The 25,210-nt window shown below is 33.9% G+C and overlaps 1 protein-coding gene across 1 annotated transcript; it reads right to left on the minus strand.

Moving 5' to 3' along the window:
* Positions 1-1,130: 1,130 nt before the first annotated feature.
* LOC143251086 (uncharacterized) lies at positions 1,131-17,901 on the minus strand. The gene is made up of 6 exons (XM_076502448.1): positions 17,743-17,901; positions 16,244-16,302; positions 14,879-14,980; positions 9,296-9,334; positions 5,876-5,923; positions 1,131-2,106 (listed from the first exon to the last, which is right to left on the minus strand). The coding sequence occupies exons 1-6, from the start codon at positions 17,822-17,824 to the stop codon at positions 1,594-1,596; spliced, it is 843 nt and encodes a 280-aa protein (XP_076358563.1). The 5' UTR covers positions 17,825-17,901; the 3' UTR covers positions 1,131-1,593.
* Positions 17,902-25,210: the final 7,309 nt, after the last annotated feature.

Below are 25,210 nucleotides of genomic sequence, written 5' to 3' on the forward strand. Positions count from 1 at the left end.
CAAAGGTCAAAGCTGATGTCTTCGTTTGACCACAAGTAAAGAAGATCTTGGAGTGCACAGAATTCCCCAAGAAGCTCAGTAGGAAGGAAAAAAAGCTTGGGGTAGTTTTATCTCAGTGGTTCGGGGCTTCTTTGGCAATCACAAGGCCGAAAATTATGAGGCTTTAGTGAAAAATTACGGCAAAATGGGCTGCAGGATGACCATGAAAGTCCATATCCTTGACGCTCATCTTGATAAATTCAAGAAGAACATGGAAGCATACTCAGTAGAGCAAGACGAGCGCTTCCACCAAGATATACTGGACTTTGAACGCTGCTACCAAAGAGCGTATAACGAAAACATGATTGGAGACTATACTTCTGGGCTGATACATAGAAAGTGATTTACATTATAGTTGCAAATCTCGAAAAACTACTCACTTATAAACATTTTTGTATAACTTTAGTATAAATATATGTAAATCTTGATTTATATGTTGTTTCATTCAGACCTTATGTAAATGAAAATGTGTAAATTTGCCCGTTTTTATATAGAAAATAGGTTACTTTATAAATTTCAGTATCCAGATCACAAAAGCAAAGTTTGAAGGGAATAATGACCATTTTCTGTAATTTTACAACATAAGCAATTAAGAAATAACATATTATCCAGGTACAAAATTTGTGTTACATAGTGTAATGTTTGTATACATTGTAATAGCTCTCAAGATAAAAAAAAGATCACAAACAGTTCTGTATTATTTTGTTACAAGTTACATCCTCTGTGGTAAATAAAGTCCAAAGAGAGAGGTTTGCGGGCCCGGAACAGGGCGGTGGTTAAAGCACTCGAATCATAATCTGAGGTTCGCGGGTTCGAATCCCTCTCACACTACACATGCTCGCCCTTTCAGCCGTGTGGGCGTTACAATGTGACAGTAAATCTCACTATTCGTTGGTAAAAGAGCAGCCTAAGAGTTGGCGATGGGTGGTGATGACTAGCTGCCTTTCCTTTAGTCTTACACTGCTAAATTAGGGACGGCTAACGCAAATAGCCCTCGAGTAGCTTTGCGCGAAATTAAAAAACAAACAAACTTTTTTTGGTATTGTTTTATTTATGTAGTTAAGTAAATGGGACGTTGAACAATACGTAATAACAATTCAGTTTATTTATTCATGTACATATAGTGTTGCTATTTAAAAATTGATAAAGTACTTCTAAACCATAAAAGATTACGAACCAAATAAAATAAGAAACTCCGTATACAAAAAGGTTTGTATCATGTTCTAAACTTTCCTTAACCAGCAAAGTTGTTAACAAATCCGGAAGTACTAGGGAATGGATTCTGTATTGTCGGTGGATACTGATTACTACTGGTGAAAGGATTTTGAAACCCGTTACTACTGGTGAAAGGATTCTGAAATCTGTTGCTGTTGGTTAAAGGATATTGGAAACCATTACTGTTGGTGAAAGGGTTTTGAAGACCGTTACTACTGGTAAAAGGATTCTGAAATCTGTTAGTGTTAGGTAAAGGATTCCGAAAACCATTACTGTTGGTGAAAGGGTTTTGAAGACCGTTACTACTGGTGAAAGGATTCTGAAATCTGTTGCTGTTGGTTAAAGGATATTGGAAACCATTACTGTTGGTGAAAGGGTTTTGAAGACCGTTACTACTGGTAAAGGATTCTGAAATCTGTTAGTGTTAGGTAAAGGATTCCGAAAACCATTACTGTTGGTGAAAGGGTTTTGAAGACCGTTACCACTGGTAAAAGGATTCTGAAATCTGTTAGTGTTAGGTAAAGGATTCCGAAAACCATTACTGTTGGTGAAAGGGTTTTGAAGACCGTTACTACTGGTAAAAGGATTCTGAAATCTGTTAGTGTTAGGTAAAGGATTCCGAAAACCATTACTACTAATGAAAGGATTCTGAAATCTGTTAGTGGTGGTTAAAGGATTCTGAAAACTGTTAGCAAAACCTGGTAAAAATCTCTCGCTACCACTTGGAAGAGTAGGGTTATTTTGTGATAGTTGCGGTATCTGATTCATCACACTCTGAGTTCCAAGTGGCTGCAACCCTTGGTTACAAACGTTTGTACTGCTCATACCCATTGCTATATCCATAACGCATTCCTAAGAAAAATACTGCTCATAAATAACGTTTTATGCAAAATGTTAATGAAAATTACTATCGTACCAAGAACAATTGTACATTTCACATAAAAAAGTTAAACTTTCCAAAGTTAACTTACTCAGGACTACGTGTTTAAAGCGTTAAACCATCGCTATAAGACGTATTACAAACCAATCAAATAATTAATCACAAGTTCCAAGACATATTTTTGACAATTTACCTTAATTAAGACACTTATAATCCACGGCAAAAAATATTACATCCCCAAATTTTCATAACAATAAACCAAATTCAGATGTTTGTCAATACACTTAAATGACAGTAATCAGTTCCTAAACCAAATTCATATGTTTGTCAATACACTTAAATGACAGTAATCAGTTCCTAAACCAAATTCAAATGTTTGTCAATACATTTAAATTACAGTAATCAGTTCTAAACCAAATTCAGATGTTTGTCAATACACTTAAATTACAGTAATCAGTTCTAAACCAAATTTGGATGTTTGTCAATACACTTAAATGACAGTAATCAGTTCCTAAACCAAATTCAGATGTTTGTCAATACACTTAAATTACAGTAATCAGTTCTAAACCAAATTCAGATGTTTGTCAATACACTTAAATTACAGTAATCAGTTCTAAACCAAATTCAGATGTTTGTCAATACACTTAAATTACAGTAATCAGTTCTAAACCAAATTTAGATGTTTGTCAATACACTTAAATGACAGTAATTAGTTCCTAAACCAAATTCAGATGTTTGTCAATACACTTAAATTACAATAATCAGTTCTAAACCAAATTCAGATGTCAATACACTTAAATGACAGTAATCAGTTCCTTAGCACATTTCCTACTAATAAAACATAGTCACATCAATTGCACTTTGTGATTGGTACCTAAGTTATTATGCAATCAAAGAAATATTTGTAACATAAAAATAGGAGAAATGTAACAAAATCAATAACGAATTTCTTAAACAAAAGAGTTTGTTTTTTTTAATTTCGCGCAAAGCTACACGAGGGCCATCTGCGCTAGCCGTCCCTAATTTAGCAGCGTGAGACTAGAAGGAAGGCAGTTAGTCATCATCATCCACCGCCAACTCTTGGGTTACTCTTGTATTAACAAATAGTGGGATTGATCGAACATTATAAAGCCCCCACGGCTCAAAAGGGAAAGCATGTTTAGTACGACCACGATTCGAACCCGCGACCGTCACACTAGGAGTCGAAAGCCTTAACCACTTGGCCAAAACATAAGACCGCAAAAATATAAATGATTTGTTACTTTTAACTGTAAATATTATACATTAATCAAATTAACTGCAAAATCCTTGGAAAGAGATTAATTTATTGAGATCAAGTACACATGTCTAAATTACAACGTGCGGGAAAATGGTGTGTTTTTTTTATATTGCGATTTAATTAGCCTAATAACGTCAGTGAAAAGTCTTAATATTGCAAAATTAAATAAACAGTTTGAAAATTGTCACTAGAGACAAATTAACTTCATTTTGAGATCTCATCAAGATAAACTCAGATGAAATGAAAAAGTTAAAAAGCCCCAACAATAACACTAATTCCCCACCCCAAAAGAATAGAGCAAGTTTCTGTAACTGAATCAGATTCTAAACAATAGCAACAAAAAGACATGATCCTAAATTACAATAGTCAGGGTCAAGAAAGATATAGTGATGTTTTAAAACAACTATTTGAAAATCCACACGTTATGATTTTATAGCTTTATGAAATATAATAAACCGTTTTCTTGTTCTTTGACTACGGTCCTTCTAGAAATAAAAGTGAAAAAGAAACTTAAAAAAAAATTAAACCGACAAATTAGTTTGGTCAGCGCAAGAAAAAAACTACCTAATGCAATGTTCTACTCCAACGAATCAATGGGACTTTTTACCCAAATATATGCGAATTTATATTTAACAAAATAGCGGTTCCTTGACATGGCTAGGTGGTTAAGGTACTCGACTCGTAATTCGCGGGTTCGAATCCCCGTCACACCAAACATGTTCGCCCTTTCAGCCGTGGGGGCGTTATAATGTGACGGTCAGTCCCACTATTCGTTGGTAAAAGAGTAGCCCAAGAGTTGGCGGTGGGTAATGATGACTAGCTGCCTTCCCTCTACTCTTACACTGCTAAATTATGGACGGATAGCGCAGATAGTCCTCGTGTAGCTTTGCGCAAAATTCAAAACAAACCTTAAGATATGGAATGATAATAAATGTGTTAAGACTATTGTTCTTTATTTCGTATTAAAGGAATAATACAATTATACCTAGGTTTATGTCGTTCATAATTAGACGGTGTAATAAACTCCTATGAGGCGTCACAATATTCAGAGTCAATTAAGTTGTGTTGCTTTTATCATATTTCATTGTGAATCCACATTTTCAATTGTGTAATTACATACACAAAGGGAAAACAAAACATCTGCTGAATTACGTTTTAACTAAAGAAAATTCCACTTTATTTCTCAAAACAAACAACAACAAAAACTGTAATAATTCAGCTGTAATATCACGTTCCTGAACTTTGTTTAACATAACTCAGTCCAAAGAATGATGGTGAAAAATATTATAATAGTTGAGTTAGAAAGATCTTTAGTCTACAATATGTAAAATACATGTCTTATTAATATGTATAATACAAGTGTCTTATGTGTCTTATTAATATGTAAAATACAAGTGTCTTATGTGTCTTATTAATATGTAAAATACAAGTGTCTTATGTGTCTTATTAATTTGTAAAATACAAGTGTCTTATGTGTATTATTAATATCTAAATTACAAGTGTTTTATGTGTCTTATTAATATGTAAAATACAAGTGTCTTATGTGTCTTATTAATATGTAAAATACAAGTGTCTTATGTGTCTTATTAATATGTAAAATACAAGTGTCTTATGTGTCTTATTAATATGTAAAACACAAGTGTTTTACATGTCTAATGAATAAGTAAAATACAAGTGCCTTATGTGTATTATTAATAGGTAAAATACAAGTGCTTATGTGTCTTATTAATATGTAAAATACAAGTGCTTATGTGTCTTATTAATAGGTAAAATACAAGTGCTTATGTGTCTTATTAATATGTAAAATACAAGTGCTTATGTGTGTTATTAATATGTAAAATACAAGTGCTTTATGTGTCTTATTAATATGTATAATACAAGTGTCTTATGTGTCTTATTAATATGTAAAATACAAGTGTCTTATGTGTCTTATTAATATGTAAAATACAAGTGTCTTATGTGTCTTATTAATTTGTAAAATACAAGTGTCTTATGTGTCTTATTAATAGGTAAAATACAAGTGCTTATGTGTCTTATTAATATGTAAAATACAAGTGCTTATGTGTGTTATTAATATGTAAAATACAAGTGCTTTATGTGTCTTATTAATATGTATAATACAAGTGTCTTATGTGTCTTATTAATATGTAAAATACAAGTGTCTTATGTGTCTTATTAATATGTAAAACACAAGTGTTTTACATGTCTAATGAATAAGTAAAATACAAGTGCCTTATGTGTATTATTAATAGGTAAAATACAAGTGCTTATGTGTCTTATTAATATGTAAAATACAAGTGCTTATGTGTCTTATTAATAGGTAAAATACAAGTGCTTATGTGTCTTATTAATATGTAAAATACAAGTGCTTATGTGTGTTATTAATATGTAAAATACAAGTGCTTTATGTGTCTTTTAAACAATCTTTAATGAATTAATAATTTGCTTATTTTGAAACTCACCTCAAATTTTTCCGTTTTGAAATAATCAGCTTCAGAAAATTCATTCTTCTATAAATTACACAGAAAATAACTTGAAGTCTAGAAAACTTGTTAGAAATTACACAGAGAACAACTTAGAGTCTAGAATACTTGTTAAAAGTTACACGGAGAACAACTTGAAGTTTAGAAAACTTGTTAGAAATTACACGGAGAACAACTTAGAGTCTAGAATACTTGTTAAAAGTTATATAGAGGATAACTTGAAGACTAGAATTGTTGTTAGAAGCTACACAGAGAATAACATGAAATCTAGAATACTTGTTAAAAGTTACACAGAGTCGACAACAAAAAACATTTCTTCCCATGCCTATAGTGGATTACTTCACAGTCGTAAGTTGTTATGATTAATTATTTATCAGTTACTTAAGTGTCCATGTGGAAGAGATCCCAATACTGCTCATTATATGGACAGAACAAGCGATAATTCTACTTGGATATATATGTAATATAATATTAGTACATATGAACTGGCTTTTTATAACCGTAGGTAACTTTTATAAAGAAGAATGTTTGGCGATTAAAATAATTCACATAAACAAGAACTAACCTCTTTGTATAATTTTCTGGACAACAAATTATCATGTTTACCATCTACCTTTGAGTTTACGCTTGAGAATAACTAACACATAAAATATTTCTACTTGACAACATAACTTGTAAATGTTATTTGTAGATTAGTAAGTGTTAAGTGTTATGTTGTAGATTGGTAAGTGTTAAGTGTTATGTTTAATAACAATCAAGGTAACAAAGTGGCAGTATAATGGGTAAGCTGTTGATTTCGAATCGAACGAAGAAGTGATACATCTGAAACACCTCCAATATAATCTGTCAAATTTGGACACGAGAGTTTCTAAGGTACACATAGTAACAGGAGCATTGATGACCTTTCCATTTAATAAATTGTATTGTAATCTAAGAACAAAAATTGAAACAAACAAAAAGCAACGCTTGTTACATATAATCAGTTATAACACAAGACCCCGTGCTGAAACTATGTGTCCAAATACAACAAAGTATTATTACTGTGTATAAAAAGAGTTCTTTGCGATCTAAGAAGCCGAGTGGATTCCTTTGTCCAGTAAATATACTCATCTTGGGCGTTAATCAATTTCAAAGAGATTCGTATTAAACCTAAGAAAATCTAAAACAGTACTAGTGTGACATAAAGTAAAACAAGCAAAAATAGTACTAGTGTGACTTAAAGTAAGACAGACTAAAACAGTACTTGTGTGATTCAAAGTAAGACAGACTAAAACAGTACTTGTGTGATTCAAAGTAAGACAGACTAAAACAGTACTTGTGTGATTCAAAGTAAGACAGACTAAAACATTACTAGTGTGATTCAAAGTAAGACAGACTAAAACAGTACTTGTGTGATTCAAAGTAAGACAGACTAAAACAGTACTTGTGTGATTCAAAGTAAGACAGACTAAAACAGTACTTGTGTGATTCAAAGTAAGACAGACTAAAACATTACTAGTGTGATTCAAAGTAAGACAGACTAAAACAGTACTTGGGTGATTCAAAGTAAGACAGACTAAAACAGTACTTGTGTGATTCAAAGTAAGACAGACTAAAACAGTACTTGTGTGATTCAAAGTAAGACAAACTAAAACAGTACTTGTGTGATTCAAAGTAAGACAGACTAAAACAGTACTTGTGTGATTCAAAGTAAGACAGACTAAAACAGTACTTGTGTGATTCAAAGTAAAACAGAGTAAAACAGTACTTGTGTAATTCAAAGTAAGACAGACTAAAACAGTACTTGTGTGATTCAAAGTAAGACAGACTAAAACAGTACTTGTGTGATTCAAAGTAAGACAGACTAAAACAGTACTTGTGTGATTCAAAGTAAGACAGACTAAAACATTACTAGTGTGATTCAAAGTAAGACAGACTAAAACATTACTAGTGTGATTCAAAGTAAGACAGACTAAAACAGTACTTGTGTGATTCAAAGTAAGACAGACTAAAACATTACTAGTGTGATTCAAAGTAAGACAGACTAAAACATTACTAGTGTGATTCAAAGTAAGACAGACTAAAACAGTACTTGTGTGATTCAAAGTAAGACAGACTAAAACATTACTAGTGTGATTCAAAGTAAGACAGACTAAAACAGTACTTGGGTGATTCAAAGTAAGACAGACTAAAACAGTACTTGTGTGATTCAAAGTAAGACAGACTAAAACAGTACTTGTGTGATTCAAAGTAAGACAAACTAAAACAGTACTTGTGTGATTCAAAGTAAGACAGACTAAAACAGTACTTGTGTGATTCAAAGTAAGACAGACTAAAACAGTACTTGTGTGATTCAAAGTAAAACAGAGTAAAACAGTACTTGTGTAATTCAAAGTAAGACAGACTAAAACAGTACTTGTGTGATTCAAAGTAAAACAACTAAAAGCGTACTAATGTGATCTAATGTAAGTCAACCAAAAACAGCACTAATTTAATAGAAAGAAAGCCAATCCTAAAAAGCACTAGTGTGATCCAAGGTAAGTCTGCCCAAAACACTACTAATGTGACCCAAGTTACGACAGTTACAACAGTGCTTGTGAGATCCAAAGTAAGTCATTCCAAAAAAATACCAGCGTTGTACATAATAAATCACCACGAAACAGAACTAGTGCTATCGAATGTAAAACAACCGCAAAATTATTAGTGTTATACGTAAGTCATATAGTTATAGTGTAATCTTAAAGTAAGACAATCTAGAACGATGCCAATGTATATCAAAAGTCATATATCTAAAACCTGTACTTTTGTAATCTATACGTTAGGGCCGCTTAGCTTTGGTGTTTTTGTTTACATTTCAGTTATTGTCTTGAACAAAAGCTTAATTTTTGAAGGAAAACAAAAGTCGTATCTCGCTGAAGAAGTCCTTGTGATCGTAAAAGACAATTAAGGCATTTATTCTATATTAATAGACTTCAAATCGATAAACTATTTAAGGTTCTAACCACATCTGTGTACTTTCAAAAGTATTATAATATACGTGTTCTTCTCATTAAAAACACTTTCATCAACTCTAATTATAGAGTTAAACTGTTTATAAAACTATAAAATAATGCCAATAATATTACTGTGTAAGAGAAATCTCAAAATTCTATTATAATGACAACTAAATATAGTTTCTCAAAACAATGAACCTCTAGCTTCTTTGCTACGAGAAATCATCTTAAAGGTCAAAATAGCATTGAATCATAAAAAGTTTGCATATTTTCACTAGCAAAGTGCTTTAAGTTATCGATTTTTCAACTTTAAACTTAGCTTTTCTTTTGTAAGTTACTTCCTTAGTTTTGGATCCAAGAATTTTTACTGATTTAGTGTACACATGAATGAAATTTAAAGAAAAAATATTCTGTAATAAAAACTCACCAGTTGAGTAAGAGCGTTTACTCCAATGCACGTTCTTGTCTAATCAGGTGAAAAATAAACAGAAAAAAAATTATATAAGTATATCGTAAAATATTTCGAATTAAAAATTTCCTAACATATGGTAAAAATGCGTGTCATGATATGAGAAATACATATTTCTTTTAAACATAATTCTGAATGCAATACAGTAAAATAATTAACTAAAACTTTGAATCAAGAGAAGCAGCGTTCATTTTCATGGCAGCGCTAATATAAAAAAAATTGGGGCAACACAAGACATCTTACACTTGCTTGTAATTTTAAAGGGATTCGTTATCACCCCGAAATTTTAGCGTACTTTGGCAGGTTAATTACATTGAAGTAACAATGAATTTTAAAAGTACATTATATTTAATTTTAAAGCTCCAAATACTCACAAAACTTGGAAAGGATCAGAACGTTTCTGACGATTCTAGTATATCTAACATTTTTGTGAGTGGAAGGATAACAACTCCTGTTAAAAGTGGTTTGGTAAATAACAGCTAAAAACCAGAAATCATTCTTCTCTTCGACATTAAATCAACGTTAACAATTCTGTCAACAACGTGATAATGATCAATGAAAAGAGCACGTTCTTTGTCTACGCTAATTTCTGTTGGTTTCTTGAATCTTTTAGCTGCCGTATTGGTTCTGAGATGATTTTGTATCAAATTTAGTTTGTTAAAGCAACTTTCGCAGCCAAATGTGCTAACTGAAAGAGTGATTGGTGTATTTATAACTTTGTTAAATTGTGTAAAAGCCAAAAACAGGAGTTTGAGATTTTAACGAACTCCTTGGCTTCTCCAAATTTCGCACTTGAATGCTTGTTTACTCCAATAGCTTGCCTGGTTTCCATTTGAATGTCTTTAAAACTCATTCTAAAACGGGCTGCAAGAGGTTTAATAGTTTTAAAATAGATGAATTTTCCTTCAGATTTGGAATTAGTTGCTGACAGGAAATAGAACATTGGGAGGTTTTCCTCACTGAATCGTTTCTTTAGTTCTAAGAGAAAACTATTTTTTGGGTACAAGATGACTTGGCTCGTTTCATTTCAGTTTAATCTTGTAATGGCGCCCAACTTCTCAAGTGCTGTTAGAACTACAAAGTCGTCTATGTTTCAAGTCGTGGAGCTCGGTATCTGGCATAGGAGGCAACATTTCAGGTAATTTATTGTGGCAATGTCACAATGACATTGATATAATGTGCAGATTTCTCATCACGCCTGTAGATTTACAACTCTGCTAGAAGACTCTTAATGAGATCTACTGTTTTCAATTAACCAACCTAAATTGGAAGATTCCTGCATATCTAAGGCTTCTTTTGTTTTATGTAAGATGTCTTACAGAAACAAGATACAGTATATGAATATCTGGACAAGTTGCGCCAAAATGAGTTGGACATTTAATGTACGGTCTCGATTTCTGTCTCATGTCAACATGCTACAAAAATTTAGTATAATAGTGAAACCTCGCAAGAATTTAACGAGATATCACATAAAAACCTTGTAAAAATGTCTGTAGATGTGCTGAGAACAAGTTAACAAATTAATTAGAGGAGTGGCTGGATGGAAGAAAGCAGTAAGTTGTTACAAATGACGCATTGTCACAAGTAGGGTACCTCAAGGCTCTGTCTTAAAACCTTTGCTCTTTTGGTTTACATCAATAACATAGATGAAGAAATTATCAACAAGTTACTTACATTTACTGATGATATTAAAGTACTGAGTTTTGCTAGTTGTGAAGACGATACTGTTGATTTACATAAGGATTTAGATCATTTAGTGAGTTGGGCAAATAAATGCTAAATGGGTTTATTTTATTGAAAAATGCAAAATAATGTACATGGCTTATCATAGTTTGAATTGTAAGTATAATTTCAATGGGAATAACCTAAACATTGTTATGAAGGAAAATAATTTGGTGTAATAGTCAACCAATCTCTAAGGCTATCCAAGTAGTGTGCTGGAGCTGGTGTGAGACAAATAGGATTATAAGTTGTGTCTATATAAATATCGAATAAATTCTAAAGATGTTACAATTTCATTGTATATATTAGTGATTAGGCCACATTTGGAGTATCGTTTTCAGTCCTGGGTGCCTCATCTCACAAAAGGCATTGAATTGTTGAAAAGGATTCAGAAGATGGTTACTAGAATGGTGCCAGAGGATGAAGGGTTTGTCTTACCAGGAGAGGCTGAAATCTATCAAATTGTTTTTTCTAGAAAAAAGAGGGATTAGAGACAACATGATTGAAGCGTTTAAGATTGTAAATTAACTGTATTATAGTGTTGATACATTATTATTATATTTTCATAATTATTAGGGCTAGGGGACAAAAGCATAAGTCTTTGGCAGGATTGAAGTCATTTTAAGCTAAAGCAGTTTCATTTGTTTAACAGGGTGTTTGTCCTTTGGAATGAGATACCTCCGGTTGTTGTGGAAGCAGTAAATTTAAGCGAATTTTGAAAAACGCTTGATAAGTATATGAATGATAAAGACTGGTTTTGATCATTTTTAATTATTTTAATTTATAAGATGGATTAGCCGAGATGGATCAATCGGTCACGCGTTGTCCTAAAACGTTATGTTAACAATTTCCATTAAAGCTAAATATAACCTAAATATAAATATATATTTGCAATAACCTTGCAAAACTATCGTGTTCCCAACATTGTTTTAAATTCTTCAGGTTTTTTGTTTAGGTGCATGTATTTTCTTCTTCTCTTGTTTTTTCCAAAATAATATCACTGAGGACATCCAAACTAGCATTTTGTACACTGTGGTGCATATATTTGGCATTTTTGGATCCTTCACACAGTCGTTCATTTAGGTTGGTTTGCTTTGTTTTTTGAATTTCATGCAAAACTACACGAGGGCTATCTGCGCTAGCCATATCTAACTTAGCAATGTAAGACTAGAGGGAAGGCAGCTAATCATAACCACCCACCGCCAACTCTTGGGCTACTCTTTTACCAACGAATAGTAGGATTGACCGTCACATTGACTGAAAGGGTGAGCATGTTTGGTGTGACGGGGATTCGAATCTGACACTCTCGGATTACGGGTCGAGTGCCTTAACCACCTGGTCATACCGGTCTGTTCATTTAGGATCCGGGGAAAAGTCTTTAAGAAGTTTAATGCTTCCAAAAAAAATTCCTTTATTTTCAACTGTGTCTCCTTTACGATGGGCCCGGCATGACCAGGTGGTTAATACACCCGACTGGTAATATGAAGGTTGAAGGTTCGAATCCCGTCACACCAACCATGCTTGTCCTTTCAGCAGTGAGGGTATTATAATGTGACAGTCAATACCACTATTTGTTGGTAAAAGAGTATCCCAAGAGTTGGCGGTGGGTGGTGACGACTACCTGCCTTCCCTCTAGCCTTACATTACTAAATTAGGGACGGCTAGCGCAGACAGCCCTCATGTAGCTTTGTGCGAAATTCCAAAACAAACAAACAAACAGGCAAAGTTTTACATTTATAGCCTTCAATCTTAATTAGTTAGAGCTACTGAACTGAAAACCAGACCCCTTTTACCCCGCCCACCTGTCAGTCCTTCATTTCAGAACTTGCCAATAGTTTTCTCTCACTTTTAATCCTGTATTATGTATAACCAATAGAAAAACACCGGTTCCCCCTTTATTCTACATTCTTTTTTTCTCAATAGACAATGTTTAGTTTCAGTTTTACTTTTGTTCCTGCGGGAAACATACTGATTTGCTTAAATTCTAACAACGTTTGTGGCACAGTTAGAAAGCCAGAAATATTGTGATAGTTATGAGATTTGTTTTGTTTTTACATGCTATTATTCGGTATTCTTTCTCTCGAGTACTATCTAAATAGCCCCCTAGTGGCACAGCGGCATGTCTACGTACTGATACCGCGAGTAACTTGGTTTCGATACTCATGGTGGGCAGAAGACAGATAGCTCAATGTGTAGCTTTGTGTTTCAATTCAAACAAAGAAACTATTTAAGTAAATAATTATTTAGTGCAATACTACCAATAATATAGTATATTTGGTTGACTTCTAGCATACAAGAAGCATGGCATGGCCAGGTGGTTAGAGCGCTCGACTCGTAATCTGACGGACTCGGGTTCGAATTCCTGTCACACCAAACATGCTCACCCTTTCAGCCGAGGGGGGGCGTTATATTTTACAATCAATTCCACTATTCGTTGGTAAAAGACTAGCCCAAGAGTTGGCGGTAGGTGGTGATGACTAGCTGACTCCCCTCTAATCTTACACTGCCAAATGAGGGACGGCTAGCGCAGATAGCCCCTCGTGTTGCTCTGTGCGGAAATCAAAAACCAAGCAACCAAAGCATACAATAAAGAAAAGAAACACTGTAAAACGATAGTGCGTGTGAGAACGTGTTTTGTTGTTGTACACATTACTTTTACGTAGTGTTAAATTGTGGTGGAAACTGGGCGACAAAAAGAAAATTGGTTGAGCAATTACCCTCCTGTAGTGCCACCACTGTGTGCGTGTACCTTAGCACTCGTGTCATTCCTGATACAATAACGCACTTAGGTTTATCACTTCTAAGTAAGAAGGTAATACGTACGCGTAGATATTTAAAAGCCCACAGCTTTTTACCTCTCTGCAGTGGTAATTCTTTCTGTGCTGTGTTAATTATGTGTGTTATGGCTAAAATATCAATGTTTTTAATATTAATATTATTCTCTATCAAATCAAAATATATAATTAAAGCGAAATTATAAATCAACACCTCGTGGTCGGTGTAACTAATTTTGCATGCTTTCTCTAATGTCTACTCATTGAGATTGTAATTAATTTTTCTCAGTTAGGTACCCCTGTTGTAATCCAGTAATGTCTCATGAGGTTTGGATAGCTTAAGGCATTTAGATTAGTTCCAAATTAATACATTGCACGATATATTACAAATCAGAAATTATGTTTACAGTTTTATTTATTTCATTGTAATGTTTTCTGCAGTGTAACCACTAGGTGGCGTATCACGTATGTGGATCGTGGCTGAAATACAAATTTTTCTTATATGATGTACTAACAGGGACTTTGTTTAACCTGCAGTTTATTTCACTGAAGTGTTTGGGTAATGACAGTATGTTATGGTGGTGTTTTTTATGACTGAAATATAGATGTTTTCTATACGATGATATATACATTAGAAAACAGAAGTTATCTTCAACATTGAGAAATGGACTCTCTTCTTTTATTTCTTTGTTCCTCTTAACAACGCACACCGATAGTACAGCGGTAAGTCTCCAGATTTACAACGCTAAAATCAGGGGTTCGATTCCCCTCGGTGGGCTCAGCAGATAGCCCCATGGGGCTTTGCTATAAGAAAACATACACTCCTCTAAACAAAGTCCTTCGAGAACCATTAACCCTAACTCTCGCCGTTTCATTAGCTTTGTCTTTGGAAATTAGGTGTGATTGTAATGACAAAATAAAAACAGCCTTAACTGAATATAATTTTAAAAAATACAAAAAACAAAACAGTAAAGCAATATTCGGCATTCTGTTACCACTCATGCCAATAACGTAAACTTATTTTAAGAATATATGAATATCATACCTCATGCTGTAAAGAGACATTTGCGCATATCTCTTGTTGAAACTGTGCTTCTGTGAGATTGGGACGAAGCTCCTGAGAACAGTTTTGCATTACGCCAAACACCTGAAACACACGAAGCAATTATAGACTTTGCACGCAAAAAAAGAAAACCTAATATTCAAACTGGTTTAATGTTGTGTTGTTGTTTTTTTATTTAAAAGTTGCCTAACCTTGGAGAGGTTTTGGCGAATTGAAATTCACGAGCAAAATGAAACGTTAAACGTTTAATGGCCACACACTGCAAAACTAGCGAAGTAGGATTCGTTTCATCGAGGGAATATTAGGTCAGTTGACATGGTGGCCTTTATTTATTGAGAGAAATGTATCTTGGAAACGTAAGAAACGCTATTCTACTTTAAAATTCCGGCCTAGTAAAAATAAAATAAAAATAGTATAATAAATATTAGTGTAATCCTATTGTAGTGTAATATGATGAAACTTAAAAAAACAGACATTTTCATCTATAGTTATTGTTGTTTTTTCTATTTCAGAATTTTCTTTACATTTCAAGTTTCTCTTAAATCGATTATATAATTTTTTTCGAAATTTGGTAGTTAAGACTTACTTTCTTAAGTTGTGTATCTTAAACTACAAAATAAAAACTACCACAAAATAATTGCCAAGTAGACCAGATGGAAAGAAGGCTCAGTACCACAAATACAAGTTTCTCAAGGTGTAAGTGGTAAGTTTATGGAGTTAAATGCTAAACTCCATGGGCCGGTTTCCCATATTGGACAGAATACAGCCTACTGTGTAGAGAACAAAAACACACACAGACGTTTAAGCTTCTAAGTAAAGAAAAAATTATTTGAGCTTAGCTGTTTAAAAATATATTTTACTAGCATCAGGATCTAAAAATAATGTTGTTATTCCTATTTTCATTTATTGAACGTTTTTATTATATAGCTTCTGATATATGCGATAGATGTTTCGTTAAAAGCCCCTGTCACCGTACATGCTTGTCTTCTTAGCCATTGGGGCGTTGTAATATGACCTTCAATTCCACAATTCGTTAGTAAAGAGTATTCCAAGAGCTGGGGGGTGAGTGTGTTTGCTATGTAGCCCATCACTTCAAAAGGGCTAGCACAAATTGTCCTTTAATAGCTTTGCAAGGAATTTAGCAAAAGAGAGATCCTGTCTTCGAGAAACAGCTTGTATGGTAAAAATCAGTATTTTTATCACTTAGCTTATCATTTGTATGTACTCACTAAACAGCTTTGGCTACAGACTGGCTTTTAATCCCAAAATTGAGTAGTCAGAAATATAAAACACGCACCAATAGTAAGTTTTAGGACTTCCGAAACAACCAAAACTAGGATAACTTACCATCACAGGCAGATTTTGTAAACAGCTTTCAAACTGTGTTTTTACGCTACCAGGTGCATCTAGAAACAGAAATATTACAGTCATGATATGAAAATACCTTAGTTACAGAAATAATCCATTCACAAGTCACAGAACTATTATAATCACGGTGTGAAAACATTTAAAATATAGGAATAATGCAGTCACAAGTAAAAATACTGTATTACAGATATGACGTGAAAATATTTTAGTTTCGTTTTGTCATTTTACCAAGTAAGCAAAATAAATACTTCCTTAGCTTTAAACTAAATAATTTTATTTAAAAAATATATACAATAGACCAAAAAATTATGCACAAATAAAAATGTTCGCATCTACACTATTCACACATATTGTAACCTGAAATATAGTTTGTTTGTTTTGAATTTCGCGCAAAGCTACGCGAGGGTTATCTGCGCTAGCCGTCTCTAATTTAGCAGTGTAAGACGAGATGGAAGGCAGCTCGTCATCACCACTCACCGCCAACTCTTGGGATACTCTTTCACCGACGAATAGTGGGATTAACCGTCACATCATAACGCCCCAATGGCTGAAAGGGCGAGCATGTTTCGCGCGACGGGGATTCGAACCCGCAACCCTCGGATTAGGAGTCGAACGCTTTAACACGCTCGGCGATGCCGCGCCCTGAAATGTAGAAGAATGCTGATTCTCAGGCAGCGGAATACGTTGCAAAAGATTCGAGGAACATTTCTCAGACAATGAGATGTTCCATATAGAATAATGGAACATTCTGCATACGAAAGTGAATGTTTTCTATTGGATTATACAATATTTTTACACATTGAAGCATTTTATATAAGATCGTTGGGGATTCATATGTACAAAGGCGTTTTGTATAAGTTTGTTTGTTTTGGAATTTCGCACAAAGCTACTCGAGGGCTATCTGCGCTAGCCGTCTCTAATTTAGCAGTGTAAGACTAGAGGGAAGGCAGCTTGTCATCAACACCCACCGCCAACCGCCAACTCTCGGGCTACTCTTTTACCAACGAATAGTGGGATTGACCGTCACATTATAACGCCCCCACGGCTGGGAGGGCGAGCATGTTTAGCGCGACGCGGGCGCGAACCCGCGACCCTCGGATTACGAGTTGCACGCCTTACGCGCTAGGCCATGCCGGGCCACGTTTTGTATAAGATCGTTGAACATTTTTACACACAAAGGTGTTGTCTTTATTATTTGTAACACTTTTTCCACCAGTTTATCTAGAAAATGGAACGTTATACATACTAAAACCGAAGCTCCTACAATAGTGTTTTATCTCCTAATACAGACAAACATCCTACGTAAGTTTCAAACTACAAAGATAATAAAATGTACTGTCAGTGCGGATACATCACTTGTAAGATATCCGATGGTTATAAACTACTCCTTAAAGCTGTACGCAGATCCACATCTACTATAGTATCAGTGACGCTACGGATAATACTGAAATTAATTATTTTTCCAAAAGTTAACTTACAGCACCAGAACCATACAAAGTATTTTCCCGGTAAAGCTACTGCACTGGATACGACAATAAGCAACAACAACAGGGCTTTCATCCTAACAGGTGTTCTGTTGTACTTCTTCTGCAAATATCGAAGGGTATGAATGAATTAGGCTTGTATTTATACCATCACAACTGTCCAATGTAACTACAACATGAAAGAGCTGACACTTGCAGTTAACAAAATATTCCTGTTTGGTCTTTTCTTCGCTACCATACAGTACGTGAGGACATGTTTTGTTTTTTTATCTTAGTGGTTTGTGTACCCAGTAAAGCTGATCAACCTACAGTTCCAGCGAAGTTATGTGTCATCTGATAATGAAAACACAAGAGCTGTTGGATATTGTAATGACGGCAGGAATCCGTCATTCCCTGTCCGAGTCATAAGATAAATACAGCTTTGAACCAACAAACTTACGACGTTTGATGAAATCTTCCTTTGATATTCTGTATGAAAAGCACACTTTCTAACATATACCTTTTTTGTTTCTTGCTTATGTTGTATAGTTTTGGCTTTTTTTTTTTTTTTTTCTGCCGCTTGTCCATAGCCGGACTTGCACTGAAATAACTTGTGGTTCCATCCTGAGGACAGCAGCTGGCTAACTAACAAGCTAAAATTCTATAACAACTGAATAATAATTATAAAAAGATTTAACATAATATTTGCCTTCAATTCTTTAATGCGCCCCTCAGTGGCATGTCTCTCGACTTATACGACCAGAAACCCAGTTTCGATACTTGTGGTGGGCAGAGCACAGATAAACCCGTTGTGTAGCTTTGTGCTTAATTACAAACAGTAACAAGAAAATTTGAATACGGTTTCTAATTTTCGAAGTTTATACATTTGAATGTGGTTTCTAATCTATTTTATTATAACACATTATTTTTATATTTCTAAATTACTACGAAAATTTTCTAACAATTTTTCTGATGTTTATAAAGAGTATTTTGCAGTTTTCCTGTTTTATTCGACAGGTTAGGACTTAACTAAAATTGTTGATTGGTTTGAATTTCGCGCAAAGCTACACGAGGGCTGTCTGCGCTAGCCGTCCCTAATTTAGCAGTGTAAGACTAGAAGTAAGGCAGTTAGTTATCACCATCCACCACCAACTCTTGGGCTACTCTTTTACCAACGAATAGTAGGATTGACCGTAACATTATAACACCCCCACGAATGAAAGGGCAAACATGTTTGGTGTTACGGGGATTCGAACCCAAAACCCTCGTATTACGAATCGAGTGTCTTAGCTACCTGGCCATGTCGGGCCATATAATTGTTGAATGAATAACAGTGAACAAACCTCGCGTTCACTTGTTTCTTACAACAAAAATTGTTTAAGTAAATAACAAATACAATCAACTAATCTGATAAACTATATACGAATGACTTCCTCTTGTTGTACATATCACGAACTTTGATATATACAAATACATAGGAAGAGAAGAGAGGAAACCCTGGTTAGAAAAGCATTCATTATGAATCCTTTAGCTCTCTTCCCCCAGACAAAAGAGTATTCATTGCTAAAAATAATGAACAAAACCATGTTTTAAAGTTTAAAGCAAAACTATTTCGAACAGTATTTTTATTGCTTTCATCCTGTGTACCACTTGGCTAAACTGTGCGAGCCGTGAACTTTCGAATTCACAATCGATGCACGCTAACAATTGGGTCACACCCGGAAGGTTCTTAATTGTCCAATGAGAATCTCTGACAGATCAGAAATAACAGATAAAACCTGTCAAGTTTTAATGCAACCTTAAAATGTAAGAGTCTCTAGCCCTAACTCTTTCACACTAAACATTATAATTTAAGACATGTTCATTTCACTACTTTTATCGTGAAGATATACACGTGGATATGACCGAAAAATTACAATTTTTTTAATCTTCACGTATGGCGCACACAGTCAGGGAAAGAAAGATCAGATACACTAGCGAATGTATAATGGAGAGTCCATAAACAACAATTATTCAAAACAAGGAAAAGGAAACGCTGAAATAAAAAAAAAAAAACTCGTGGCAAGTATTCAACTTTTAAAAGAAAGATCCTACACTTTCGTGAAGGCCCACCAGTAGATCAGCGGTATGTCTGCGGACTTACAGCGCTAAAAACTGGGTTTCGATACCCGTGGTGGGCAGAGCACAGATAGCCCATTGTGTAGCTTTGTGCGAAATTCCAAAAACAAACAAACAAACAAAAGCTTTATTGTAGTATTTAAATTCAAGAGATGTTAGCATTTCATTCATCGATTGAATGTTACATGTTTTACGTAAATAGCTTATTACGGTATATTTTGGGGATCTTAGGGTTATGTTTAAAACTGTGTTCTGTTGTATTTCTAATTTGTTTTTAATTCTACTGGGTATGTTGAACGTGACTTGACACCCGTTTTCTCTTAGGAGGCGTGTTTAGGCTGAACATTTTTTTAAATTAATGTTTCTGGTTTGCAACTTTTGTTTCTTTCTACGATTAACCTGAATGTAAAATACATTTACTGATATATTTGTGAACGTGCTTAAGGTGTTCAACCCACGTAAGACGGCTGCCGAAGGTTATATCTAGAAACTTGTCTGTTTGGTATATTTTCATTACGGCATTGTTTAATTTGATTTTAATTTGTTCTACACTTTTGAAAGTTTTTGTTAAGGATGCGTCTGAATATAATTCGTGTCGTTTTGAGTGGGCTACTCTTTAATTATTACGCCAGCTGATGATGGCGTTTGGGGATCTTTGAATTCTAATGGCAATTAATTTATAAGATTTCTTAAGGTGCTTTAAGCAGCAATATTGTGATAAATATGTTTATGTTGGATTCGGAAAGGGATGCTGTTAACAAATAATACGTAGAGGAGTTATGAGAGGACAGAGCCAGCAGACTATTGCTGATTTCTGCTGAAATAAACTTTCCAAATTGAATTACAAGGAGTTGAAATCAACTGTTTATCTTATTGAGCGATCGTAGCAGAGAGTAAAGTTACGTTATCGACACCAAACAAAATGAAGTATACAGAATGATTGGAGAAGGAACAATTGGAAGAATATTTGTAAGAAAACTGACGTTTAACTGCATATTATGCTAACAAATTATAATTTGGTTATGATTTTTGTTTGATAAAAACTTACAATTTTCCAACTGAATCAATCTATATGGATCTTAGCCAGTGAGTGCTTATTTAAAAATCGGAAGAACAGATGTAAACGTTTATAAAACATCATGTTTTTGGATCAAACATTAATTCTCCATCCAGAGTTCTACAAGAACCCTGTCCCTGACTGGCTATAGCTGGATTACGATGCATATCAAACATTCCTCAAACTCCAAATAATTATTCAATCTAGTATTACAACGTATTAATGACTGATGTGTAATAATAAGATAATGTTAAAATAGAACTTAGTTATTGAATTAGTCAAATTCATTGAAGTAACAGCATCGTTAAAAGATTATTAAGTTAAAAACTTTTAAACTTAGCTATGCTCAGTGTATCTCATCTGTTACTTAAATTGGTAACTTGTTTTCTACAGTGTCTAACTTAATGAATCTTTTTGAGAGTTTAATCGCTCAGAACAAAGAACTTGCTGCTTTTAATGTAGAAGTTTTCCAAGATAACTTTGGTGTTGTTAAAGTTTTATATGCTATTTGGACATGTCTCTGATTCAAGTTTTAGTTCCAATCGTAAACTTCCTCAAGTTGGCGGCCTGTGTGCTTCAATATCTATCTCGGGAATCTCTTTCTTTCTCTTAGCCAAGCGTCTGGTACGTCATTTATCCACAAATAATACAACCTCATGAGGTTATAAATTTACATTCTTTTCTTCGGCACTAATAGAACCTGCATGTCACCACTAGGGAAGCTGGTGTCAGTTTCATCACACGTGTATTTACTCAAAATACAAAGGATTGGCTAGAGCATGAGCTAGCGTTTTAATGAAACTAAAAATTCACCGATAAATAATGAATGATAAACACAACCAAAGCTATCAAGGAATAAAATCTGTTATCTCATACTCCTTGCCACTTTGAGGAATGAAGTGATGACATTAGTAATTTTCTATAAAATATTTCTATTTTCGTATCCTTATTTTTAACTCCCTTTCATAATGACATTAATGTTTTGAATCTTCAAATAGATCTTCTGTAGCTTTTGGTTTAAGTTCAACTTACAAAAAGTTGAATATTATGAAGACCAGATAACTATAATGACTAACTCTGTGACGAGATCCCAATATCCTTTGTGGAGAAGATAAGTCATTAGTAGGATCTGTGGCATAACAAGAAGTGGGCACACCAGCAGCAGCCCTCTTTCTTGTTAAGGAAAGACCATCATGTTTTCTGCAATCGACATTTTTAACTTGCTGAAACTGCCTGGGATGATTACTATCTTTTTCACTGTCGAGAGCATTTTCTGTAAGAAAATAGAGATATCTTCATATTATAAATATGATAATGTCATATAATAAATATGACATTATCCTATAACTGCATCTAATCTAGGATTCTTAATTCATGCACTAATGGAGTAACATACTTCGTGATTTCTAAAGGTCCATTCCAACTCGGAATAAATAATTTTACTGAAGATAAAGAACGTTTCCTTAATAACATTACATCACCTACGTTAGGTGTGTCTTGGCAACTCTTGTTGTTGTCACTTCTGAACCTTTTCAACATTGGATCTTTCCTTGTCCTCTGTTTGACATCTTGTATTTCTACTCTTTTTTTTCTTCAATGGTTTGAGATGCTGTTGGCTAGTTCGTCAGTCGATTGGAAAATCTCACATTCCGAGAGAAATCTGGTTGGCGTGCACTTGTAGATTTATGAATAAAAAGAGTTTAAATCTGAATATGATACTTCTGACTGTCAAAATGTGCTTCCAGAAACTTTTATAGTCAGATTAGTTGTAAGTATAAAACCAATTCAACATCTTTCATATGATGGTAAAAACACTATAATATCATCAATAGAAGCCAGAAAACATTCAGTTCCACCTGCTAAACACTTATCATTAAGTTCTGGAAGGTGACAGGTACATTCTTAAGACCAAAAGACATCACTTTAAATTGATAAAGTCCGTTATCTCTTATGCAGCCAGTTTTATGTCGATCTTTCATCTTAACAGGTATTTGCCAATATCAACTGGATAAACTTAAAAGTACTGACATACGTTATACCTGACAATGTTTTCAAATATCACTTATATCTGGTAATGGATAGCAATCAGATTCTGAGCCTTGATTTGATGTCCTTTAGTCAACACAGAACTTAAAATCATTAGTATCTTACTTAACAACAACCACCAGAGAAGTCCATGATGAATTGAAGGGTTCAATTAATCCATCTTGAAACATTTTTTTTCTTTCAAAATATCACTTATATCTGGTAGTGGATAGCAGTCAGATTCTGAGCCTTAATTTTATGTCCTTTAGTCAACACTGAACTTAAAATCATTAGTATCTTACTTAACAACAACCACCAGAGAAGTCCAGGATGAATTGAAGGGTTCAATTAATCCATCTTGAAACATCTTATCCACTTGATCATGTTCACTCGTAATTTAACGGGAGAATAAGGACGAGTCTTTTAAAGACTGTATTTTCTGTCATGGTTACAGTACTGTATTCACACAAATCTGTAAGGATAGGTTTATTGTTAAAAAAAACATATGCTTATTTCACAACAAAATACTTCAATTGTTCCAATTATTTACTGTTTAAAAGTGAATATTCCACTTCTTCAACCAGTATCTTTTCAGTCTCAAAGTCGTGTCCATAAGATAGCACATTAAATTCAAGAACATTTGTGCAGAAGTTAAGGGTTATTTCAGTTTTGATAAATAAAGTTAAATCCAATAAGATAGGGCAAAATCTTTAACAACAGCTAAACATTAGCTCGCAATGCTATTCGTTACAATAGCTTTGCTTCAAAATATTTTAACAGTTGACAGTTCCTCATTACATCTGCAAGATACACGTTACATTTACTTCAAGATTTTATTTGAAGTGTTAGATCATTTCTTATCGTTTGTTGCCATATATTTTTGTTTAGTACTGAATAATCTACCAAGTATCTGTACCATCTATACTTTCACACCATTAATCTTTAGGGTTAAGCATAGGAGGTCCATTTTAGTTGTCGCAGTAACGAAAAGCAACGAATTTTATGTGTAGGTAAACTGAGCTCTCAGTGTTTTACGGAAGGAAGACAGAGGTTCTCTTATTAGTAGATCAACAGAGGTTCTCTTATTAGTAATCAGTCACGACGTATGTTAGCATTTCTTCCTGTTCTGACAATACTGACCCACATTGATTCAAACTCACAACATACTTACTAGCTCTCTTTGTAACACAGTTATTTTCAAGCGTGTGCGTTTTCTTCTTTCTTATAGCAAGGCCACATCAGACTACTGATGTGTCTACCTAGGGGAATAGAGCCCCTGATTTTAGGGTTGTAAATCCATAGACTTATCGCTGTACCAGCAGGGAACTATTTTCAAGCACTAGATGACTTATATTTAACTTAAACTGAATTAGTCACTCGATACCAAATTGAGAAACAAAAAGATCCAAAGCCACAATTCAACCGTTATAAAAAGATCCTTGTTGGAGTGCCAATGTAAAGGTCTGAAATAAACCCTGCAATAAGGGTTCAAGAAAAAGAAAAACAATATATCCATAATACCAACACTTAGAAATAAATTCAACACTTACCAAAACACAGTTAACAAACAAGTGCCTCGTCAAGACTTCACATCAATACTAATAAACAATTTATCACAAATATTAATAAATCTATAATAATCAAACCAGGAAAAAGAACCAGAAAAAAAGATAATTCCAAAATAAGCAAACACAATATTCCAACATTTATTTTCGATATCAATAAAAATACCGAATGACACACATCATCAACAATATCCCTCAGTAACTATCTCATGAATCTCTCTCTTATTGAAGCTTCTGGCAGGATAGAACCTCTTGATGTAATCATAAACCTAAATATTCTTTTGCTACATTAAAAATATCTGTATGCCACCACTGGTGAAACTGTTGTCAGTTTCATCATACGTAAATGTGCTCATTCAAATGGAAATGATTAGCTAGGAGGCGAATTAGTTATTTAATGGAACCAAAAAATCATAGATAAACTAAACGATAAAAGGACATAACACGTGAATGATAAACGCAATCATTATCATAAAAAGAGTACAATTTGTTATTTCGCACTGCCATCTGAAGTCAGTTTTGCAATTTCTAAAGTTCTTTTTATATTTATTTACTACATTGAAACCATCCATTGCAACAAAAAAAGAGTCATTTGACACACCTTGAACTTTTCATAATAGACCCCACTAAAAAACACAAAACCCCAAACGTTTCATCATTAGGCACAGTAGTGCTTAATATGTAGGAATGGGCCGAGATGAAAATGGTCAAGACATTC

This window comes from Tachypleus tridentatus, chromosome 5 (genome assembly GCF_004210375.1).
Source record: "Tachypleus tridentatus isolate NWPU-2018 chromosome 5, ASM421037v1, whole genome shotgun sequence".
Lineage (NCBI taxonomy): Eukaryota > Metazoa > Arthropoda > Merostomata > Xiphosura > Limulidae > Tachypleus > Tachypleus tridentatus.